General features: G+C 38.8%; 1 protein-coding gene across 1 annotated transcript in view; it reads right to left on the bottom strand.

Annotated features, from left to right (window-relative positions):
* LOC123643847 (collagen alpha-4(VI) chain-like) overlaps positions 1–20,941 on the bottom strand; it is a 105,694-nt gene that overhangs the window by 31,603 nt on the left and 53,150 nt on the right. Inside the window, exons 12-18 of the mRNA XM_045559690.1 lie at positions 18,047–18,369; positions 16,950–17,028; positions 14,542–14,684; positions 7,456–7,527; positions 6,345–6,371; positions 4,735–4,779; positions 2,892–2,945 (exon numbers count right to left, since the gene is read on the bottom strand). Coding sequence (XP_045415646.1) covers positions 2,892–2,945; positions 4,735–4,779; positions 6,345–6,371; positions 7,456–7,527; positions 14,542–14,684; positions 16,950–17,028; positions 18,047–18,369 — 743 coding nt within the window. The remainder of the gene's footprint in view (positions 1–2,891; positions 2,946–4,734; positions 4,780–6,344; positions 6,372–7,455; positions 7,528–14,541; positions 14,685–16,949; positions 17,029–18,046; positions 18,370–20,941) is intronic.

The raw sequence follows: 20,941 nt of genomic DNA, 5'->3' as shown, positions 1-20,941 counted from the left end.
CTATTGGCTCTCTGCCGCATGCTTGGCCCTAGGTGCGTATTACCTCACTTAACCCTCACAACTCAGAAATTAACCCTTTGCACATGTGGGACCTGAGCTCCAGGAAGCTAGACCCAGGTCTCTGTACTGTCAAATTCCTTAATCTTTCCACCCCTCCCTGATGCCCCACACAGAAACACATCAAAGAAAAAAAAAAAAGGCATTCTCCATCATGGATGTGGGCAGCAGTTAGCAGAGCAAGATTTCATGAAAAAGAGGAGAAAAAAGAGAAAAATGCTCCCAGAGCTCCTGATTGTGATTGCTGCAAACAGGGAATGAGAGAGGTGAAGAAACTTGCCAGAGGACCATGACATGGTAAGTGCACGGCTGCCTCCCTTCAAACCTGCCATGGCCAGTGCATCCCTGTGTCGCAGGTCCTGCAGAGCCACAGAGTGGGGAGCGCCCCTACCCCAGGTACCTCCTTCAGATGATGTCACATGCCGGCTCTGGAGGGTATGCGTGATGAAGACAGGCTCATTGTTCTGGCTCTCAGACACAAAGGAAATGGAATGTTCTCTAGGCTCCAAAAGAAGCCACCTCATAATCTTACTTGAGACTTCTCCTTACCTCTCTCCTGGCCTAATACAATGGTAAAAAGGGAGATAGATAATTCTAAATTCCAACCCTGCTGTTTAATTTACTAAACAGGCAAATTTCTTTAACTTCTCTAAGACCCCATTTTCTTATTTGTGAAACAGATGTGCCTATCTCATAGGACCATTGCAGGAATTAAATAAAATAGTGAATTTAAATGCTCAGGATAGAGTTGGCACGAGGTTCTTGTTATGATGTGCCCTACTTCTAATCCCTCCTTTTTCTAACACAGACACTTGGCTTCCAGAGAAATCCTCTAAAACTGTAGCTTCAAATATGTATCTCCCTTGCCTAGAAACCTTCACTAGCCCTTGATTACTCAATAGAAAAAAACAAAACTCCTAAATATGGCATTAAGTTGACTCCAGCTTGCCCTTCCAGACTTTCTTCCTACTCTTTATACTTTGTATTTTATCCTCTACTCCTGTTGAATTGGAATCCTTGCTTTTCCAAAGCCACCCTGAGTTCTTCTAACTCTAAGCTTTTCCTTTTGCCTTTTCCTTAAGCTGGAATATCCTGTGTGTCTCTCCTATTCCCTCTCACAGAGACCAGAGTGCAAACTGTCTTGATTTCCTATGTTCCCTGGAATGCCAGAGTCCTCTCCACCCTTTGGTGCCTGCTCAAATGCCAGAGCCTTAATATGGAAGGCTGTTCTCTTGCCCACTTCTCTCCTTCCCCACCACCTAATTGTTACTCATCCTTTAAATTTAATCCTGTCTTCACTTCCTCGATGAATACTTTATGACTGCACAAACTGGATAAGCCCCCCTGTCATTTCCCTCTTCATATGCTTATCTCAGCAGTAAGCTTACATGTACTTCAGTGATTATTTCATTCATGTCTGTCTTTCCCCATAGAGTCCAATCCTAAGATATAACACCCATGCCTGTTTTATTCCCCATTCCAGAATCATTCCCGGATTATAACATATGCCTAATAAATTTTGATGTTTGATCAAACAAAGAAAAGCCACCCTATTTTAGTTTCCTCTCCAAGTCACTGTGCTCCCATTGATTCCTTATTTGCACCATTCTTATGTCACTTATTTTACCCTATCCTGTATTACAGTTCTTCCTGTGCCAATGTGATGTCCTGCACCAGCCAACAAGCTCTTTGTTGGTCAGAGCCATAACTTACATATCTTTGAACACTTCTTTGTGTCTAGAAAATGTCCCACGGGGAGAAGACACTTGATAGGTGTTCACCGAATTTTGTAAAATTCTACTAAAACTGAAAAACCCCCAGAGTTAAGGCAGTGTGGAGTCCTCCACCTTCTCTGAAATCTGATCCACAAACTTCAGGTTTGAGATTGAACCTCAATAAAGAGCCATGTCTTCAGACTCTTGCTGTTCCACTTATCAGGAAATCAGTCTACACCATTAATTATGCATCCTTGGAGTAAAAGCATTACTCTAACTCCTTGAGGAATACAAAGAAGCATAAGTAAATAAATTTCACCCCCATGTCTAATCCTATCGATCAACAGGAGTTGACTATGGTACTGTGTTGAACTGGATCCTTCAGCCATGTCGGACCCCATAATTGGTTAGTAATGTCTGCCATGGGCATAGGAAAAGAGAGTTGCAGTACATTTGCCAGGTATCTGCAATCCCTCAAATAGAAACAGAATTACCAGTATGAGGCAGTGTGTAATCACTGTCAAGCAGATAGTACAAATAATGTAAGTTATGAGGATGTAGAGAAGGAAGAGATCACCACAGGCTGGCATGGTCAGGAAGCCATGATGAGGAAGAAAGAAAGGAGTGGGACATTGAAGAAAAGGTGATATTCAAATTAAGCACTGGAGATGGAAGCAGAGAAAAGGCATTCCGCAGGGGCACCTGGCATGAGAACAGACACAGAGGTGGACATGCACAAGGAATGTTCAGGGGACAATGAGTACTACAATTTGACTGTGAAGGACTCTTCTTGACTGAGATTGGTGAAGCATGCGGTTGAAAGGCCTTGGGTGTAAGACTAAATCACTGGTGACAGGGAGCTATGAACAGCTTGTAAGATAGGGAGTGGCATGATCACTGTTCTAAAGGACAAAAAGTTAAGTCACAAGATTAATATTACTTATTTCACTATCCAGAGTCAGGTCTTAAATAAAGCTTCCAAATAGTTCTAACACTGATTGTCCTTTAGCCTTCAATCTAGTTTTTAAACCACTAGATGATTCTTTCTCACAGTCTAAAAATAAACTGTCCATGTCAGGTTATTCAGTAGAAAAATCAGAGAATATTCTCATATTTTACCTGATTTCCTCTATTTCCTTTTTCTCCAGATGACCCTGGAACTCCATAACTACCCTAGAAAAAGAAGAATAAATATACAAAGAATCTTTCTTCTATTAGTCACACCAAAAATTTTTTTCATGTAGTTTCACATTTTAGCCAAGAGCAGAAACTTTCTTTGCCACTTTATTTCTAACAATGTGACAAACTAGATGCCCTGAAAAACCATCCTGCTAAAAATTAATTTAAAATTCCAGATAAATTATAATATATTTTTATACACATTAATGAACTGAAAAAGAAAAGGAGAAATCTTTATGGTTCCGAATAAAGAGGAAGCAGAAACCAAGAGAGGTAATAGCGCTTGGCTGTCCGGAGAGCTTCTTGTAATCACTGCATGTGTGTGTGTGTGTGTCTGTGTGGTATTAAAAACCTCAAGCTGACAATTTATTTTAAAGTAGTCCCAGGAGATAGTGCCACTAGAAACATGGCAGAAGCAAATAACCTCAACCCAGGACTTAAGGACTTTTCATAGGTAAAGCTCCATCAAAAATGAGTTTAAATCAAAAGTCACAACACACATGAAGGAGATACCATGAAAGAGAAGACAGTATAAAGAAAAGACAACAAAAGCAGACCCACAACGACTTCAAAGATGGGAATTATCACACAGTGAATGTAAAATGAATATATTTAATTTGTTTAAATAAGTAAAATAGAATGAGTACAATAAAACGCAACTATGAAAAGAGATCAAGTAGATTTGAAAAAGAATCAAATAGAACTCCTTGAAGTGAAAAATATAACAATTGAAATCAGAAATTCAACTGGCAGATTAAATAGCATACTAAATACAAGTGAAGTGAGAATTAGTGAGCTAGAAACTGAAGAAATTATACAGAATCCAGCACAGAATGACAAAAAAAAAAAGAAAAGAAAATATGAAAGAAAGGTTAAGAGACAGTGGGGATAAAAGGAGAAGTTTTCACATTGTATTTCCATAAAGAGTTAATAGAGAAAATAGGAAAGATACAAATTTCAAAATGATAATTTTCTAAGGATTTTCCAAACTTTATAGAAGACATAAATACTCATATTCAAAAGCATAACAAGTCCCAAGCAGAATAAATAAAAAGAAATCCACACTTGAATACATCAAATTGAAACTGCCAAAAACTAAAAACAAATAAAAATTTTTAAAGGAGTTTGATATATATTTTTTAAAGATTGTTTACAAAAGAACAACTATTTTTACAGGTAACTTCTTAACAGCAATAATGAAAGGTAGAAAACAATAGAGCCCATAAGACTATGAAATTACATTTTCAAAGTGCTAAGAGAAAATAACTGTCAACACAGAATTGTTCACCCAATGAACTATCCTTCAAGAAAAAAGGTAAAATAAAGAGATTTTCAGAGGAAAAAATGAGAGTTTACAATGAACTAACTTTCATTAAAGAAAATTCTAAATGTTGCGCCCTAGGGGAAAGAAACATGATATTCTCATGTTCTTTTGAATACATCAGTGGCTTCAAGAAGGTGTCCATGATACTAGTAAACATGAGGGTAAAGTTAGATAAGCATTGACTATATAAAACAATAATAATATTAAATAACAATTTCTAATTGGTAGAATTTAACCAAAAAAGATGAAAATAAAATACTAAACAATAATACGTCATATGGAAGGGATTGGTTAAAGTTTCTAGGGTCCTTGTATTTTAGGGATAAGGACAAATACATAGATTAACTTTAAATATTGTTGAGTATGCATGTTAAAATGTCTAGCTACTCATGAAAAGCTATACTTTCTAAAAATGCCATATTAGTAGAGAAGAAAAGATGAAATGAGAAACTTCTGTACCTGTTCTCCATCCAAGCCATCCACACCTTCCTCACCAGGGTTGCCCTGTGAAACAAAGGAAGATCAGAATGTTAAAGACAAGAGAAATAGTATATATGGATATTTCTTTGATGTTAATTTTCTTAATAACTTTTTCAGTTGATACAGAATCTAGACTTTCTGAAACAACATGTATATACCGTACTCAATTATCAAAAAGTAATAATTATTTTCTTATTGAAATAGTTGTTAGAGTTATACACTGTTTTTCCTGACAGCTTCAGGTGCTAAAAAAAAAAAATTTTTTTTTAAAGATTTTTTTTTAAATCCTCCAATTTTGAATGGATAAAAAAGACTTCCTTTAAACTTTTGCAGTAGAAACAAGTAACTCTTTCACAAGACTGAATGAAACATTTTCCACTGGTTCTTACATGGTCCTTTTGTCACTGACTTTCTTTAAGATGGCAAATATGCCTGGATTAATCTATATAATGGAAACTTGGGAGATCACAGAATAGAGATAATTTAAATGAGTGTGTTTGCATGCGTGTGCATTTTGGGAGGCATAAAAAAAGAAAAACTGAGGCTTAGTGATAAGAGTAAAAATGGGCAGTGGCACAATGATATCTCATCAAACATTCCATCACTTTCAAATTATGGGCTCTTCATTTTGCCAACTATATCAAAACGACAGGTAATATATTCATTATAAAGCATCTTTTGAAGAGAAATACAGTTTTGCAAGCAAAGTAAGATGTATTTCACATGTGTGAAATAGTTGATTTACTCCTACTGTCCACTGAAGAAAATCAGGTTTTGGGCATTTTTTTTTATTATTTTATTTCAGCTCTTCATGGGGGCACAAAAGCTCAGGTTATATACGTTGTCCGTGTCCCGCCCATCCCCCTGAGTCAGAGCCTCAAGCGTGTCCATTCTCCAGGCAGTGTGCCTGGCACTCACCAGCACTTTTTTAAACCAAAGTACAGCTAAGTTAGTACATGAAAATAAGTATACCAAACTTTTGCACTAGAATTACAGGATACATTTGCCTTAGGACACAAGAGGCAAATTGGTGGTACCAAAAGACATGAGAAAGGAAGCTCTTGAAAGCCCTTGTCTGTCTTGTTCATCATTTTGTGACCACTCCCTAGGATAATGTGGGGAACAGAGTGGGTATGTAATAAATATTTTTGAGTGAATGAATGAGCAAATGGATACTTTGGTTCTAAATCTGGATGTAAAGTCATTCCCTTATTATGCCAACTCCTTTCCTTCCAATCCTGTCCTATCACCCCTTTCCCATTTGACACCCACCTTGACCAGACCCCCCCACCACACCTTGGGTTCAGGACCAACTCTTCTAGACCATCTTGTGATGAATACTGTGGCTCCATTTTTATAGAGTCAGCAAGTCTTGAAAATAATAATATATATCACCACCTTAAACCTAAAATACATGTCTTACAAATATTCATTCATTAGCATAGCAGTTTGGCTATTAATATCATCTGACATTCCCTTGTCTAAAAGTTTTAAGCCTTGCCTCACTCAGGCACAGGAAAAGCAATCAAACTCAGTATTGTGTTTCCCAGAGAAACTGCTATCCAATTTAACTAAAGGAGATTACCTACCTTCTCTCCTGAAAATCCTCTTGCTCCCTAAAGTTAGAAAGAAATAAAAAGAATTAAGTTTGAATGAGATTTTTATGCCCGTGTTTCATTTAGGAAACCATATGTTCTCTGGTTTGAATAACTACTAGATCAAAAGGAAGATGCCTTCATTAGTAAATGCAACAGGCATCACAGCACTCTGATTACCACCACCCTTCTTCGCCTGGGACCTGGAGAAAATTGCACCTTGCAACTCCTCACACAGCAGGGATGAAAGGGAGCAACAGTGACCTGCCACTTATTATCAAATTAATCATATTTTTCAAACAAAGTTGAGACTACACTGGTTAGCAAGCATGAGAGGGCTTCCAGAACAACCGAACAAATTAATAGAAAGAGTAACTTGTTAGGATAAACAGAACATGGTCATTGTGGTTAGGAAAACTCTCTTTAGGACTCCTTGATTATAGAAATTTTTTTCTGGCCTTATTAAAGGAGATTCTCCAATCCTGGATGGTTAAGGGACATTTAATGCAACCTCTCAAAAAGGGTGCCCCACATATATCCTTTCAGCCTTTAAAATTGCAGTGTTCTCAAGTCTCCTTCCAACTGCCAGCACCTGTGACTCTTTTCCTACAGGTTTTCCTAAGACCAAGGCCTGCTCTACCCACATGCAGGACAAGCCAAAAGGGCTAGGAAATGAATGCCACCTGGCAGCAGCCCTCGGCTAATGCCTGCTAGGATTTGGGGTATGAACGATGCAGCTCCCTCACCCCTTGACTGGAACAACACTGAGACGCATGTTTGACCCTGGCTGCCAGAGCTCCTCAATAAGGTTAAGCTCCGCCTACCCACAGTGGTGATCTGATTGGTAATGCTCCCTTTTCCGGCCTCCTTCTCTCCTTATCTCACTTTCTTACTCCCCTCCCATTGTTTACTGGTACCACCTCCCAGTAAACTACTTGCAGTTGATATCTTTTCTTGGGCTTTTCTTCTGGGAAGCAAAAGAAAAGACCTGCAGTCTGAGGAGGAGCTAAGACCCCACAGCTATGTTGAAGAGCTGAGATTTTCCTCAAACTCAAGGAATAAAACCAAGGAAGGGAAAGAACCCACAGCTCAAGGCCACACTCACCGGAGGTCCCCTCATACCCGGGCATCCTTCCTCACCTCGGAGTCCAGGAAGACCCTGAGGGCCTCTTTCTCCCTGTGGAATAAGAGGACACATGAAGACAGTCAAGCCACTGTCTATCACCACCCAGCCAACTCACACCAGCAGTAATGACCATCAAAATGACTCAAATATGACAGTCCTTGCAGTTGATTTTACAACCTCGAAGACCTGAGCACCTGCAAGGCATTCAGATCATTAGTCTATCATCATATTGATGACCCCAAATCACACAAACCCCAACTATCTCTATTTTTGATCAATTCAGTTAAGCCACATGGGCAAAACTTCAGAATTCAAATAAAACAGAAGATATGTCTGAACACTTCCTTCAGATCGATAAAATTGGATGGCAGTTTCCTTGTGGTCCCACAAAGAATAAACCATTATTGAACTCTTTCTCTTCTAGGTGAAATCCTACCCATTCCTAAAGTATATAGATCATTTGTCACCTCCTCTCCTGAGAAGCTTTTTCTGTTGTCCCCGCCCAATTGCCTCTTCAGTTTCCTTGTAGTGTTTTAGGAATACAACTTAGCATACATCATAATGAAATTTCTTTTATATGTTAGAATCTCCTGCTATATTGTGAGCTTCATAGAGACAAGGACAACATCTCATTTATCTCTGCGTTTCTAGCCCCAAACACAGCGTCTGACATACAATAGACACCAGGACATACAAATCCATTCAGGATTTGAATAATGACTCACTGAATTATATTAATGATATAACCTTTTCGTCTCAGTGTTAGATAAGGAAGGGAATAGTAGATACCATGCCTTTTGCCAAATTGATCACATATGAATTAGAAAATACTGCACATTGCATGAGCTTTCATCAAAAGTGAGTCTACATTTGTAACATTTAACTTTGACTTAATGAGGTTGGATAACTACATAAGCTACTCAGAACAGTAAAAAGGCACATGATAAAGTGAGAAGCACTTTGGATCTAGAATGCAAGGGCCTGGATTTGAGTTCTAGTTCTGCTTCCAGCTTGTTTTGTGAGCTTGGACAAGTATGTGATGCTGTGAATCACAATTTCCAACCTTTGTAAATGTGGATCTAGATGATACTGATGCTAACCAACTTGTAGGACTGCTATATTGAACACATGAAATGCTATATGGAAATATCACAAATCACATGGATTGAACAAATGAGGTGTTTTATACTTAACAGATAGCAAGAGATTATGAGAAAAGGACAGGTTCTGGCATCAGACAGACAGGTTTGGACACATTTCCAACACTCTCTATGTGACCTTAGCAAGTCACTTTCTCTGTCTGAGTTTCTACTTCCACTTCTGTAAAATGAAAGTATTAACATGTAAGATTGTGGTGAATATCAAATGTGGTAACATATGCAAAATGCCTAACACAGGGCTTGACACACTGTAGCAGCTAAATAAATATCTGTTTTCTCCCCTTCTTCCTAGTCTATCTGCATTTTTAGCTTCAATGTGTGGTGTTTAAGCTTCATCTGGTAAATGTAATCCTAACATATCTATTATACTATATTGCACTGTACGGTGTTATCAATCCTGAATAATTGGTTGTTGACTTTATTAGAAAATAGTTGATATACATAAAACAAATGTCCCTGACAAAGCAGCAACACCAAGGAAATATTCTGAAAGTTTTGTTTTTAATGAAAAAATTAAAAATAAGCCCACTCTTAGCATGGCTATTATTTTAAAAAAATAAACAGAAAATAACAAGTGTTGGCAAGGATGTGGAGAAACTGGAACCCTTGTGTGCTGTTTTTAGGAATGTAAAATGGTGCAGCCATGCAGCCACTGTGGAAAACAGTATGGCAGCTCCTCAGAAAATTAAAAATACAATTACTGTATCATACAGGAATTCTACTTCTGGATATACACCCAAAAGAATTGAAAGCAAGGTTTTGAAGAGATATTTGTACACCCACGTTCATAGCAATGTTATTCACAACAGCAAAAAGGTAGCAGCAACACATGTGTCCATCAACTGACAGATGGGTAAACAAAATGTGGCATGTACATACAATTGAATATTATTCTGCCTTAAAAATGAAGAAAATTCTGATACATGCTACAACATAGATGAGCCTTGAGGACATTATGCTAAGCAAATCAGTCACAAAAATACAAATACTGTATGATTCCATTTACATGAGGTACCTGGAGTAGTCAAATTCATAGAGACAGAAAATAGAATGGTGGTTGCCAGAGGCTGGAAGGAGAGGGAGTTAGTGCTTAATGCATGCAGAGTTTCACTTTTGCAAAATGAAAAGATTTCTGGAGGTGGATGGTGGTGATGGTTGCACAACAATGTGCATGTACTTGATTCCACTAAACTGTACATTTGAAAATGGTTAAGATGGTAAATTTTATGTTATATGTATTTTACCACAATTAAAAAGAACACTGTGAAGAAAATGAAATAAACTCACTCTTGTGACTTCTATTCCCAGTTTCTAAAAGTTTCAGTTGCTGTACATAAAATATTAAGTATGTTTTCCCAAAATTAATCCTCAGAAAAAAAGAGTAGTCTTAAATTTGAGACCTCACAAGATCTACAGTTTCTCCTATTTCAGAGTACTCGCTCCTTTACTTTACTTTGAACAGTATCGTACTTACACACAATCAGTATTGATCTGAAATATTTGTAGGATGCTATGGAGATCACCTATCAGATCAGTTAGGTAAAGAAATTTAACAGATTTATTTAATATATTTGATGGTGAGACCTCACAATTACAAATTTTTAATGCCATGCAAAGAAGACTTCTTAAAGTCATTTTTTTATTTTTTATTTTTTTATTTTTTTCAGACAGAGCCTCACTCTGTCGCCCAGGGTAGAGTGCCCTGGCGTCAGCCTATCTCACAGCAACCTCAAACTCCTGGGCTCAAGCAATCCTCCTGCCTCAGCCTCCCGAGTAGCTGAGACTACAGGCGCATGCCATGAAGCCTGGCTAATTTTTTTCTATTTTTAGTAGAGACGGGGGTCTCGCTCTTGCTCAGACTGGTCTTGAACTCCTGAGCTCAAGCAATCGTCCCGCCTCAGCCTCTCAAAGTGCTAGGATTACAGGCGTGAGCCACCACGCCCAGCCTAAAGTCATTTTTTATAAGCAATAAAAGTTATGATTACATTGTGGAGACCATAAAAATTTTCTTGCAAGAAAAGTGAGGCAATGGGTTTTCGGAGCTTCAAATAAAATTTGCAGTGACAGGCTTCATAAACAGACTTAAAATTGGTTTATCTTGGCCGGGTGCAGTGGCTCAAGCCTGTAATCCTAGCACTCTGGGAGGCCAAGGCGGGTGGATCGCTCGAGGTCATTAGTTCGAGACCAGCCTGAGCAAGAGCGAGATCCCTGTCTCTACTAAAAATAGAAAGAAATTATCTGGCCAACTAAAAATATATGTAGAAAAAATTAGCTGGGCATGGTGGCGCATGCCTGTAGTCCCAGCTACTTGGGAGGCTGAGGCAGGAGGATTGCTTGAGCCCAGGAGCTTGAGGTTGCTGTGAACTAGGCTGATGCCAGGGTACTCACTCTAGCCCAGGCAACAAAGCGAGACTCTGTCTCAAAAAAAAAGAACAAAAAGAAAGAAACTACATGGTAAGAATTGTTAATAAAGTGATTTGATAAAATATGAGAGAGAAAGAAAAAGCAGTATTTCTAATTTAATATATAATTATCCTTAATAAAAGATTTTAAAATGCTGATGTGTAGCTAAATAAATTAAATATTATAAGTAAAATATGTCCATTTTATCTACACTCCCAAAAGCTTAAATATTCTAATTTGGTAAAAATGTTTTTTAGGATGTTCTCATGAGTAAATGGGAATTATCTTATATAGGAACACATATGTTAAATTGTTTGGAGAACAAAATTTAGGCTTGTTGTGTTTCTCATTCAACTATTAAGCTGTATCATGCTTAAAAACTGCCCTTTCATTTATTCACAGTTGTTGCTTAAAGCTATAAATAATAGCCATGACTTAATGGAAGGAATAACACCACCAAAAGCTTTTCACCTGCTTGGCTGGTTCAAATTATTTTATGAGACATGGGAATAATAATAATGTCTTATGCATATATATTATAAAATGCTGAAACATACAAAATATTTAGCCCTGTGTCTGGCATATATAAAGCTCTCAACAAATATTAGATGTTTTTGTTACTACTGAAGTTAAGTAAATATTTTTTATGACCTTAGATAATCTGACCGGGATCCATAACTAAGGCTTTGATGTGTAACCAATGCATAAGTTATTCCTTAAACCACCCACTTATAATAGATAAATTTTTAAAATGTATAGAATTCTTGGCTCTGTCAGGTTGTATTTTCCAAAGCTGGACCACAAGATTTCCCATTCCACATGTTCTGGACCTTGCCCCGCCTTTATCCAGAGGAGGAGTCTAATTTCCCTCCTCTTGAATTTGGTCTGGACGTAGTGACTGGCTTGTAATCAACAGGGTGAGATGGCCATGCTACTGCAGACATCTGAGGCTCGGCCAGAAGACTTGCAGCTTAGAGTCCTGGAGCGCTCCCTGTGGGACAGACCTCCCATGGAGAGCTCGCTCTCAAGGCCAGCTCTGTCTGTCCTTGCATCATCCCAGCCCAGGCACGAGATGTGTGAGAGAAGTGGCCATCTCAGCAGTGCAAAAGGATTAGAGCCCCAGACCATCTGGTCAACCCAGCTGAGACCCCCCCAGACATGGAGGAAAGAGTTGGTTCCTCTTTTGGTTTCCCCACCCACAGAGTCTGTGAACATAATAAAATGATTATTTTAAACTACTAAGTTGTGGGGGATTTGGGGGAAGTAACAGTTATTTATAGATAACTGGAACAATGAGTTAGTTATTTGTCCTTTTATGTTTTCAACTTGAACCTACAAATTTATAGGCCCCATTCTGAAACTGTCCCATCTGCGCAGAGATGTCCCTGCTGTTGAGCAGACCAATCTGACCTGCTTTTCAGGGAAATGGCATTAAAAGCCATTCAGAGGACAACACATTGTGAGTCACCTCCTCTTGTGAGAAATGCATTAAAAAGAAACTGAGACCTACTAGAGCAGCTCCGTCAAATACAGTGGCCACTAGCCACAGTGGCTATGAGCACTTGAAAAGCGTCTGGTCCAAACTGAGTGTAAAATAACATTTAGAAGACAGTGTATTTTTTAAAAGTAAGGTGTCTCACTAATTTTTATATTAATTGCAAATGAAATGATGATATTGTAGATATATTCAGTTAAATAAAACATATAAAAATTAACTTTTCACCTGTTTCTTTTTACTTTCTTTAAGGTAGCTACTATAAAATTTAAAATTATAAATGTCAACTGCATTATATTTCTAGCCATGTACTAGGGAGTCTTTATAAAATAGCTTGGTTTTATGAAGGTAGGACAGTAGAGAAGAGGGAAAAAACCATCCTTCACCCAAGACAGACAAAGTTTTGCTCATCCTGTTTGTCTGAAATTGGAGTCAATCATCCTAATGGGTTGGATGAGTCTGAAGTCATTCCCCTAACTTTGGCTGGGTTCTTTGAACAATAGGCCAAGCAGAAAAAATAAAATAGCACTTGAAGGACATTTAAAAACATCATAAAAACGGGAGGGAATATTTTCATTATTTCTAAACAAAATAGCAAAAATCCATCATTCATGTTCCTGAATGTATTTCTAATACCTAAGGCTATGGTTACTGAAGAAAAATAAGTAGAAAAGTTGAGCAATTCTCCTGTAAACATAATTGAAGAAATGAGTTGGCTTACATGGATCTCAACAACTGCATTTTTCCCTAATTTCTGCTTATTTTCCAAGTTCAGACAGCGTAAATGTTCAGAATAATAGAACCATGTGCCACTGTAAGTGGATCAATGAGAACATAGACACCAGGGGTTTGGAAAGTGTGGTCAAAGGGCCCTTCATGTCCCCAAGACCTTCTCAGAAGGGCCATGTAATTAGAATTATATTCCCAATTACACTAAAATGTTATTTTCCTTTTTTACTCATTCTCTCCCAAGCGTGTGGTAGAGTTTTTAAGAGGCCACATGGCAAGTGACATCACAACAGACTGACTACAGAGGCAGATATGCCGATCCAGCTGTTTTCTAATAAACTAAATAGGTAAAACAATACCATTTTTCTCACTAATATTTTTTGTTTTGGAAAATATAGTTATTTTTTTACAAAGGAATATGTCATGTATGTTAACTATAGTGGGTTTTTTAAATTTTGAAATAAGATAATAAATAAATAATTTTTAACTTCTCAGTTTTCATTTCTAACATGGTAAATACCAATAGGTAGAAACCACATAAACAAAAGCTCTTTGAGGCCCTCAATAATCATGAAGAGGGTAAAAGTTGAGGGGTGGGGAAAATGGAGAGATGTTGTTCTGGGGTTCTAATGTACAGCCTGGTGACTGTAGTTAATAATACTGTGTTATACAGTTAAAATTTGATAAGAGAGTAGATCTTAAATGTTCTCACCACAAAAAAAAAAAATGGTAACTGTGTGAAGTGATGGGCGTGTCAACTGACTTGCTTGTAGTATCATTTCACATATATCAACTCATCACATTGTATACCTTAAATTATACAATTTAATCTGCCATTTATACCTCAATAAATCTTGGGGGGAAGATTGTAAAGGTATTTAAGGTATTCTGAGGCCAAAAAGTTTGAGAACCAGTGGTATATACGTAAATCAGGCCGGGCGCGGTGGCTCACGCCTGTAATCCTAGCTCTGGGAGGCCGAGGCGGGTGGATCGCTCGAGGTCAGGAGTTCGAGACCAGCCTGAGCAAGAGTGAGACCCCGTCTCTACCAAAAATAGAAAGAAATTATCTGGCCAACTAAAAATATATATACAAAAAAAAAATTAGCCGGGCATGGTGGCTCATGCCTGTAGTCCCAGCTACTCGGGAGGCTGAGGCAGTAGGATCGCTTAAGCCCAGGAGTCTGAGGTTGCTGTGAGCTAGGCTGATGCCACGGCACTCACTCTAGCCGGGGCAACAAAGTGAGACTCTGTCTCAAAAAAAAAAAAAAAAAAAAAAAGTTGCTTCAGTAAGACGTTCGGGAGGGATTGTAGTTTGATGCTCAAAGGTTGCTTATATGCAAACCCTCTGCCAAATTCTAGCTCCTGGAGCTCTTCTAACTTATGCACACCTTCCAGGCCAATTATTAGAAGTCCAGACAATCCTTCAAAATTTCAACAGGTGGGAGATTTACTTGCATGTATTTTGAATGGTCTATCTTTGTCTCAGTCCTAGATATTCACCCATCATGCCATCATCCCATATCCTTCAGTTGTCTCAGACTGAATTTTTGTTAAAATCAAAACTAGTCCATGGCATGCCTTCTTGAAGAATTAGTCTGATATCTTCCAATCCCACCAACTGAAAGTTAATCAATTAAGTGGAATTTCAAAGGACTATCATAGCTCTCTTAATAACCTCCATTTTGTCATTTCGCAGATGGTTTTCAACCCTTATTGTATTAAGTTACATCCTTCTAAATCTATCCCTGAAGTCAACTTGTGGTTTACTCTTAGAAATTGTGGCGGTCATTGTGGCTGCTCACAAATATTCTGGCTCCTCTCCTTAAGGTCACATGATAGGGTTGCACATCTTTGGGAAAGTTATAAACTCTCATTAAGCCTCAATTCCTTACCTGCTAAATATTATCTATCTTATGAAAGTTAAAAGTGGCCATATGGCTCACTTTGGACAATGAAATGTGAGCAGAAGTGGCATGTGTCACTCCCTGGGAGAAATTGTAAAAGTAATGCACAGTTTGCTTTATTTCCTTTCTCCCATCGCAGCAATTACAAAAGCACCTGTCTGGATAGACCCTCCTTCAGACTGGGTCCTTGAGTGATGAGCAGGAGGCATGAGATGAATACATTCTTACTACTTTAAGTTCCTGAGATTTGAAGGTTGTTATTGCTGTGTAAACTAGACTACCCTTCCAATGCAGGCATTAAGAGATCCTCTGGATTTGTCCACAAATCAGAGAACAAACGAATGAGGATACTTTGGAAATTCATATAGAAATCACCATGTTTGTTAAATTTCAGAGCAAATATTATTGTTAATGATTTGAACAGTAAATTCATAGAATAGACATGGAAATCAACTTTTTGCTTTTGGAAACAAACTGCCTGACAATGTGGTTAAAAGTTGTATACACATACTTTTTCCTTAGAGACAGGGGTCTCACTCTGTCACCCAGGCTGGAGTGCGATGGCATGATCATAGCTCACTACAACCTCAAACTCCTGAGTTCAAGCAGTCCTCCTGCCTCAGCCTCTCAAGTAGCTGGGACTACAGGTGCACACCACCACACTCACTAAATTTTTTACATTTTTTGTAGAGACAGGGTATCACTATGTTACCCACACTGGTCTTGAACTCCTGGCCTGAAGTGACCCTTCCACCTCGGCCTCCCAAAGTGCTGAGATTACAGGCCTGAGCCACCACACCCAGCCTCATATTCTTAATTATTCCTTAAAACTAAATTCTTAGAAAAGGAATTGCCAATCTGGCACATAGGAAAAGTTTACAGTCTCTTGTCACATATTCCCAATCCCTTTCAGAAGAGTTGCAACAATGTAAGCTTCCAGTGGCTATCTATGCAGCAAATTAAGTTGGGAGCAAGTTGTCATAAAAAATACTCCAGCACATCATTAACCAATGGAAAATATCATTCCTCACAGAATATGGTGAATATACTCTACTGAGAAAGGAGAAAGGTAAAAGGAGCTTGAAGAAGTCAAGTTGCTGGTTGTTCATTTTGAGATTTCTTTAGAAATTTCTTTATGCCACAAATGGCATAAAATGGGAATGGTGAAAGCCACTGTGTACAGCTGAAAAAGTCGTCCTACACAAGGACACCCACCCAGCTGAGAGAGCTAATGCATGCCCAAACCCAGCCAGCACACCCCACCACCCAGGAGCCCAGGCACAGCCTCGCATCCACCCAGCATATTGGGTGTCTTTTTCCCATTTCACAGAGATGCCATACACACTAGCAGAGGAGTCCTTGGAGATAGAGAAGGAGGAAGAATTAGAGAGCAAATATGGGGGAACTGCAGTGCAAAGAGCAAAGTCCAGATTTAGGCTGACTCTAGAGTTCAAGAATAAAACAACATATGGACCCCTGGTCGGCCTAAAAGAGCAGACAGCCCCTACTCATCATTGAAGTAGGAGGACCACCTTCAATCTCCCTCAAAAGCCAGTCATGTCTCAGAAGACTCTTGGTCAGTGTCGGGGACGTTGAGGGTGGGAGATTCTCACCCTCAAACAATCCACTGGCTCATACAAAGAGGGAGGCTGGGCATCAGCCTCATGAGCACGGAGCTCCACCCATGCGCGAGCACACAGGAGGCTCCACCGGCCCGGTGCCACCCGGAGAGTGTCTCAGAAGGAGGAGCGAGGCCCACTCGCAGCACCTCCATGCACTTACCGTCCTTGCGCAGAAGCTCCGACGTTTCCTTCAGTTTCTCTAAATCATCATCCAGCCCATCTGTAAACACTAAAATGACCTGTCGTGTATGAGAGATGGAGGTGGGGGAACCAGAGAGGGAGGAAGGGAAGGAGGAGAGGGGGGGAGGGGGGAGGGGAGAGGTAATGGAGAAAGTGGATGCTATAAATTATAGGTGTCTTAAAAGTACAAGAGTGACTTTTTCTGGTTGTGCTCAGCCTTTGATGCTGTGCCTTTTCACGCATTCATTTACCACACATTCATTTTTATTTCAACCTCCCCCTCCCCATGAACAAAAAAGAATTTTAACAAGCTTAACCTGTTTACTTAAAAATACCTTCAAACAATTCTTACACTATCCATCTTTATTAACACAAAAATACGAAAATGTTCTGTTACATGTTTGTAATCCATTTTCTACCATTAAAATGTGTTTCCTTTACTCTTAAAAATTTTTAATTTAAAACATGAGTGATATTCGTCAAAAATAAGTCCATTGGATGCCTAATTGAAGGAAAAACTAAATGTAGGTTATGAAGTTTGGGGACATCATTTCCTAATAAACACCAGATGGAATGTTCCCATCTCTGTGGACTTTTGTGGTTACGTAGTTCAGAGGCAGCAGGAAGGGAGAAAGAGGCTTGAGGGGTGGGCCGCACTAGAGCTCTCAGCTGTCACTAAAGACAGTTCAAGATGATGACTGGAAAAATAACAAGCCTACTTGAAATGGCAATGAGTGACCATAAAAAGCTAAGGAGTCTTAAAACACCTTTCAAGTTGTCTTTGGAATGAATTTATGCTATGGAAGAATTTGAATCACTAAACTGTGGGCAACTGGAGGGCAGGTACTTTATTCCTTTATCCCTACCAGCATTATGCAGCACAGCACCTCTAAGGCTTAAAAAATATTTATTGTTGAATGAAAACACATCTCTCACTGGTTCTTAGTGTATAAGAGTATGGTTTTCCTCTATGTGGGATCTCCAATGAAGAACAATTTAGTTGGCCTCCGTCACAAAAACCTTGCCCATCCTACCCTCCCTGATGGTTCCATAGTATGGGTTCTCAGCATTTATTACCTTCACTTTAGCAGAAGAGGAATGGAGAGCATTCTCTCCCAGGGACTTCAGAAAATTCACATTCATATAGCTATTCTTGGCCAGGAACTTCTGGATGAGCTCATCACTGTATTTCTCAAAGTCTGAGTCAAAGATAAGCTGGCCATTTGGGCCAGGAACCAAGTAGCGGAACCTCGGGTTGATCTGATCAGGAATGACACAACTGATGTTAGGAAGCAAGGCCAACTGTTCTATCACCCCTGGCAGTAACCTTTGAAGCTTCTGCTGAACTTGATTTGAAGGAGTTGAGATATCAAGTCCTATAAACAAATCTATGTTGCATCCTATGAAGGTGGAAAAGAAAAGAAAATTAGCCACTTCCAAATGCATAACTGAGCCCAGAAGATATTAGCCACGCCAGCCCTGAAATATGAACCTCAACCCCCAGACAACCCACAGAAGTATAAGGTAAATAATGGTATTTGTCTATGATTTGGGATTCTTTGTTACAGAGCAAAAGCTAACTGATACAATACGGAGTGTTTCATATCTCTATGCCTTGGCAGATCCTATTTCCTCTGCCTAAAGTGTCTTTTCTCATCCTCCCACTCCAATCTGGGTGACTCATACTTGTCCTTCCAGTAGTAGCTCAAATGCCCACCTCAACCCAACCCACCCCCTAAGCACTTTCTGGTTCTTGTCCTGACCTCCTCTGGTCAAGTTACTAAATGCCCCTATATGTCCACTGTTATTTATTCAGCCTTCTCCCCCACTAAACGGGGATTCCTTCACAGTAGGGACTATATCATCTAATTTTCCCATTGCCTAACACAGATGCTCATTAAATGTTTGACAAATGAATGAAGAAGGGAATATAAATGAGCCTTGAGTCTCTTTCAGCAATCCTGTAATGTTCCCTCCTCCCCTCAAAGTTTTCTTCCTCATTCACCACCCATGCATGTACCTTGTTTCAGGGGCACGAGAGCATGTTAGAAACAGTCAGGAGAAAATCACTCCCAATTTTCTATTTCTTCCGCCTGAAAAATGTTAAGCTTTCCTGGGAAGGCATTATCTCGAATTCGAAGGCCCATTAGTATTTCAGGCTATACCTACACACTCAACAAGTGTATAAGAAGACCATCCACAAAATTCCACTGAGGATGCAAATGTTGATGGTCAGAGACACACAGGAGTTAGAATTTGGTTCAATGAATTAAAATGTAACTTAATTATAAAAGAGCCACTATTATTAACTGTTCTGGACATCAAGCATGACTTAGGACTGTCTAAGGCAAGCCAAGACATGCAGACATTTTCTCCTTAGACCATCATATGTTGGAAATTTGGCTCAGAATCTGTATCTGTAACAGAAACTGTAAACTTATATCAGAATCTGTAAAAACAGAACAGCAGATCTGGGAAGACAATTGGGGGAAAAATAAATATGTAGAGGACCCTTCACCAGTGAAAAAGTTCATAGACAGTAGCTTAAAATTTCCCAAGGACCTGAGATACAGGGCCAAGCCATGATATTTCAATCCCCTAAATATTATACTCCTTGCTACCTGGTAAGGTATATTTCCGGAATTACCAAGACAGAAAATGACTTCCTTTCCTTCTTTCACATAAAATAGCATGGGTTTTTTGTTTGTTTGTTTGTTTTTTTAAATCTATAATTCAAATTCATGACAATGAGCTTTCACAAATGTAAATCCCATTCCTATATTGGACCTAATTTCAGAAAAGAGGAATTTCCTCTTTGCAGTATAGTATATTATTCTAGCATTTCTAATTTACATTTTCCCAGGAACATTTCCAGCTGGCTTTAGTCTGTAATTGACAAATATAAGGAGTAAACTCTTTTCTTATTAATGGACAGGACTGAACTTTGCAGGTAATCTCTAAGGTCTTTGTCAGCTTTATGATTCTAGAATTCTATAATTAATTAGGTTCCAGCTATTATTAAATTGTCCAGCTAATTTAATCTAAAAAGTTAAAGACAAAGTGAAGATAAACATAAATCCTAACTTACTACATGGTGCAGAATGAACTGAAAAGAGAAGCCTGAATCCTATATCCCTTCTCCTCCCCAGGATAATGCCCACCTGCCTATAAAAAAAAAATAGGACTTTGATGCCTGAAGAACCTGAACTGCTTAATGTAGAACATCTCATAACACATGCCTATTTTAAAAATAATTGCACACATGCGTTCTTTTTAAATAGTTTCCAAATTAAGTTAGGCTACTGAAAAGTGGTTATATTCTTTACACAGTATAAGCAAAGATATTAATTTTATGTTCTAGAAAATTAGACTTTAAAGGTTTGACGGGGTGCAAGGATCTCATCCTAGTCCTCCAAAATTAAGCCTCAGCCTCCAAAATAAAACCTGGCCCATGCTGGGGCCCAGCTTCTCATAAGGAGGCTTCCTATGCATACATAATGCGTAGTGCTTGGACTTTTGACACCAAACTGCTGGGAAGTTCAAACCCTGCCTGTATTACTTTCCTTCTGTGATTCTTATCCTCTCTCTGCCTTGTTTTTTGTAATCTGGAAATTGGGTATCATAATAATGGCATCTGCTTCACATGGGGTTGATATGAATATAAGATGAATGTGTACCATCTAACACATTAGAATTAGTGCCACATACATAATGGAAAAACAAAGTAGGAGTCTTGAGTGGGCCCCACCTGGGGGCTTCCCTGCCTTTAGAGTTCCAGTTAGATGGAATAATGTGTGTCCTTCTTGCTCAAGTTGAGTTTTCTGTTACTTGTAGGCAAAAACATTCTAACTGATAAGAGGATTTTTTTAAGTACTGCTTGTTATCCCAGACTTGTGAGGAATCAAGTAAGATAAAGGGTAAGAAAGTGCTTTGTAAATGGCAAGCACCCATGTTCTGCCTCCGAGTAGAAGG

This window comes from Lemur catta, chromosome 1, assembly GCF_020740605.2.
Source record: "Lemur catta isolate mLemCat1 chromosome 1, mLemCat1.pri, whole genome shotgun sequence".
Taxonomy (NCBI): Eukaryota; Metazoa; Chordata; class Mammalia; order Primates; family Lemuridae; genus Lemur; species Lemur catta.
The sequence above is the reverse complement of the archived record's forward strand: the minus strand, read 5'-3'. Positions and strand labels throughout refer to the sequence as shown.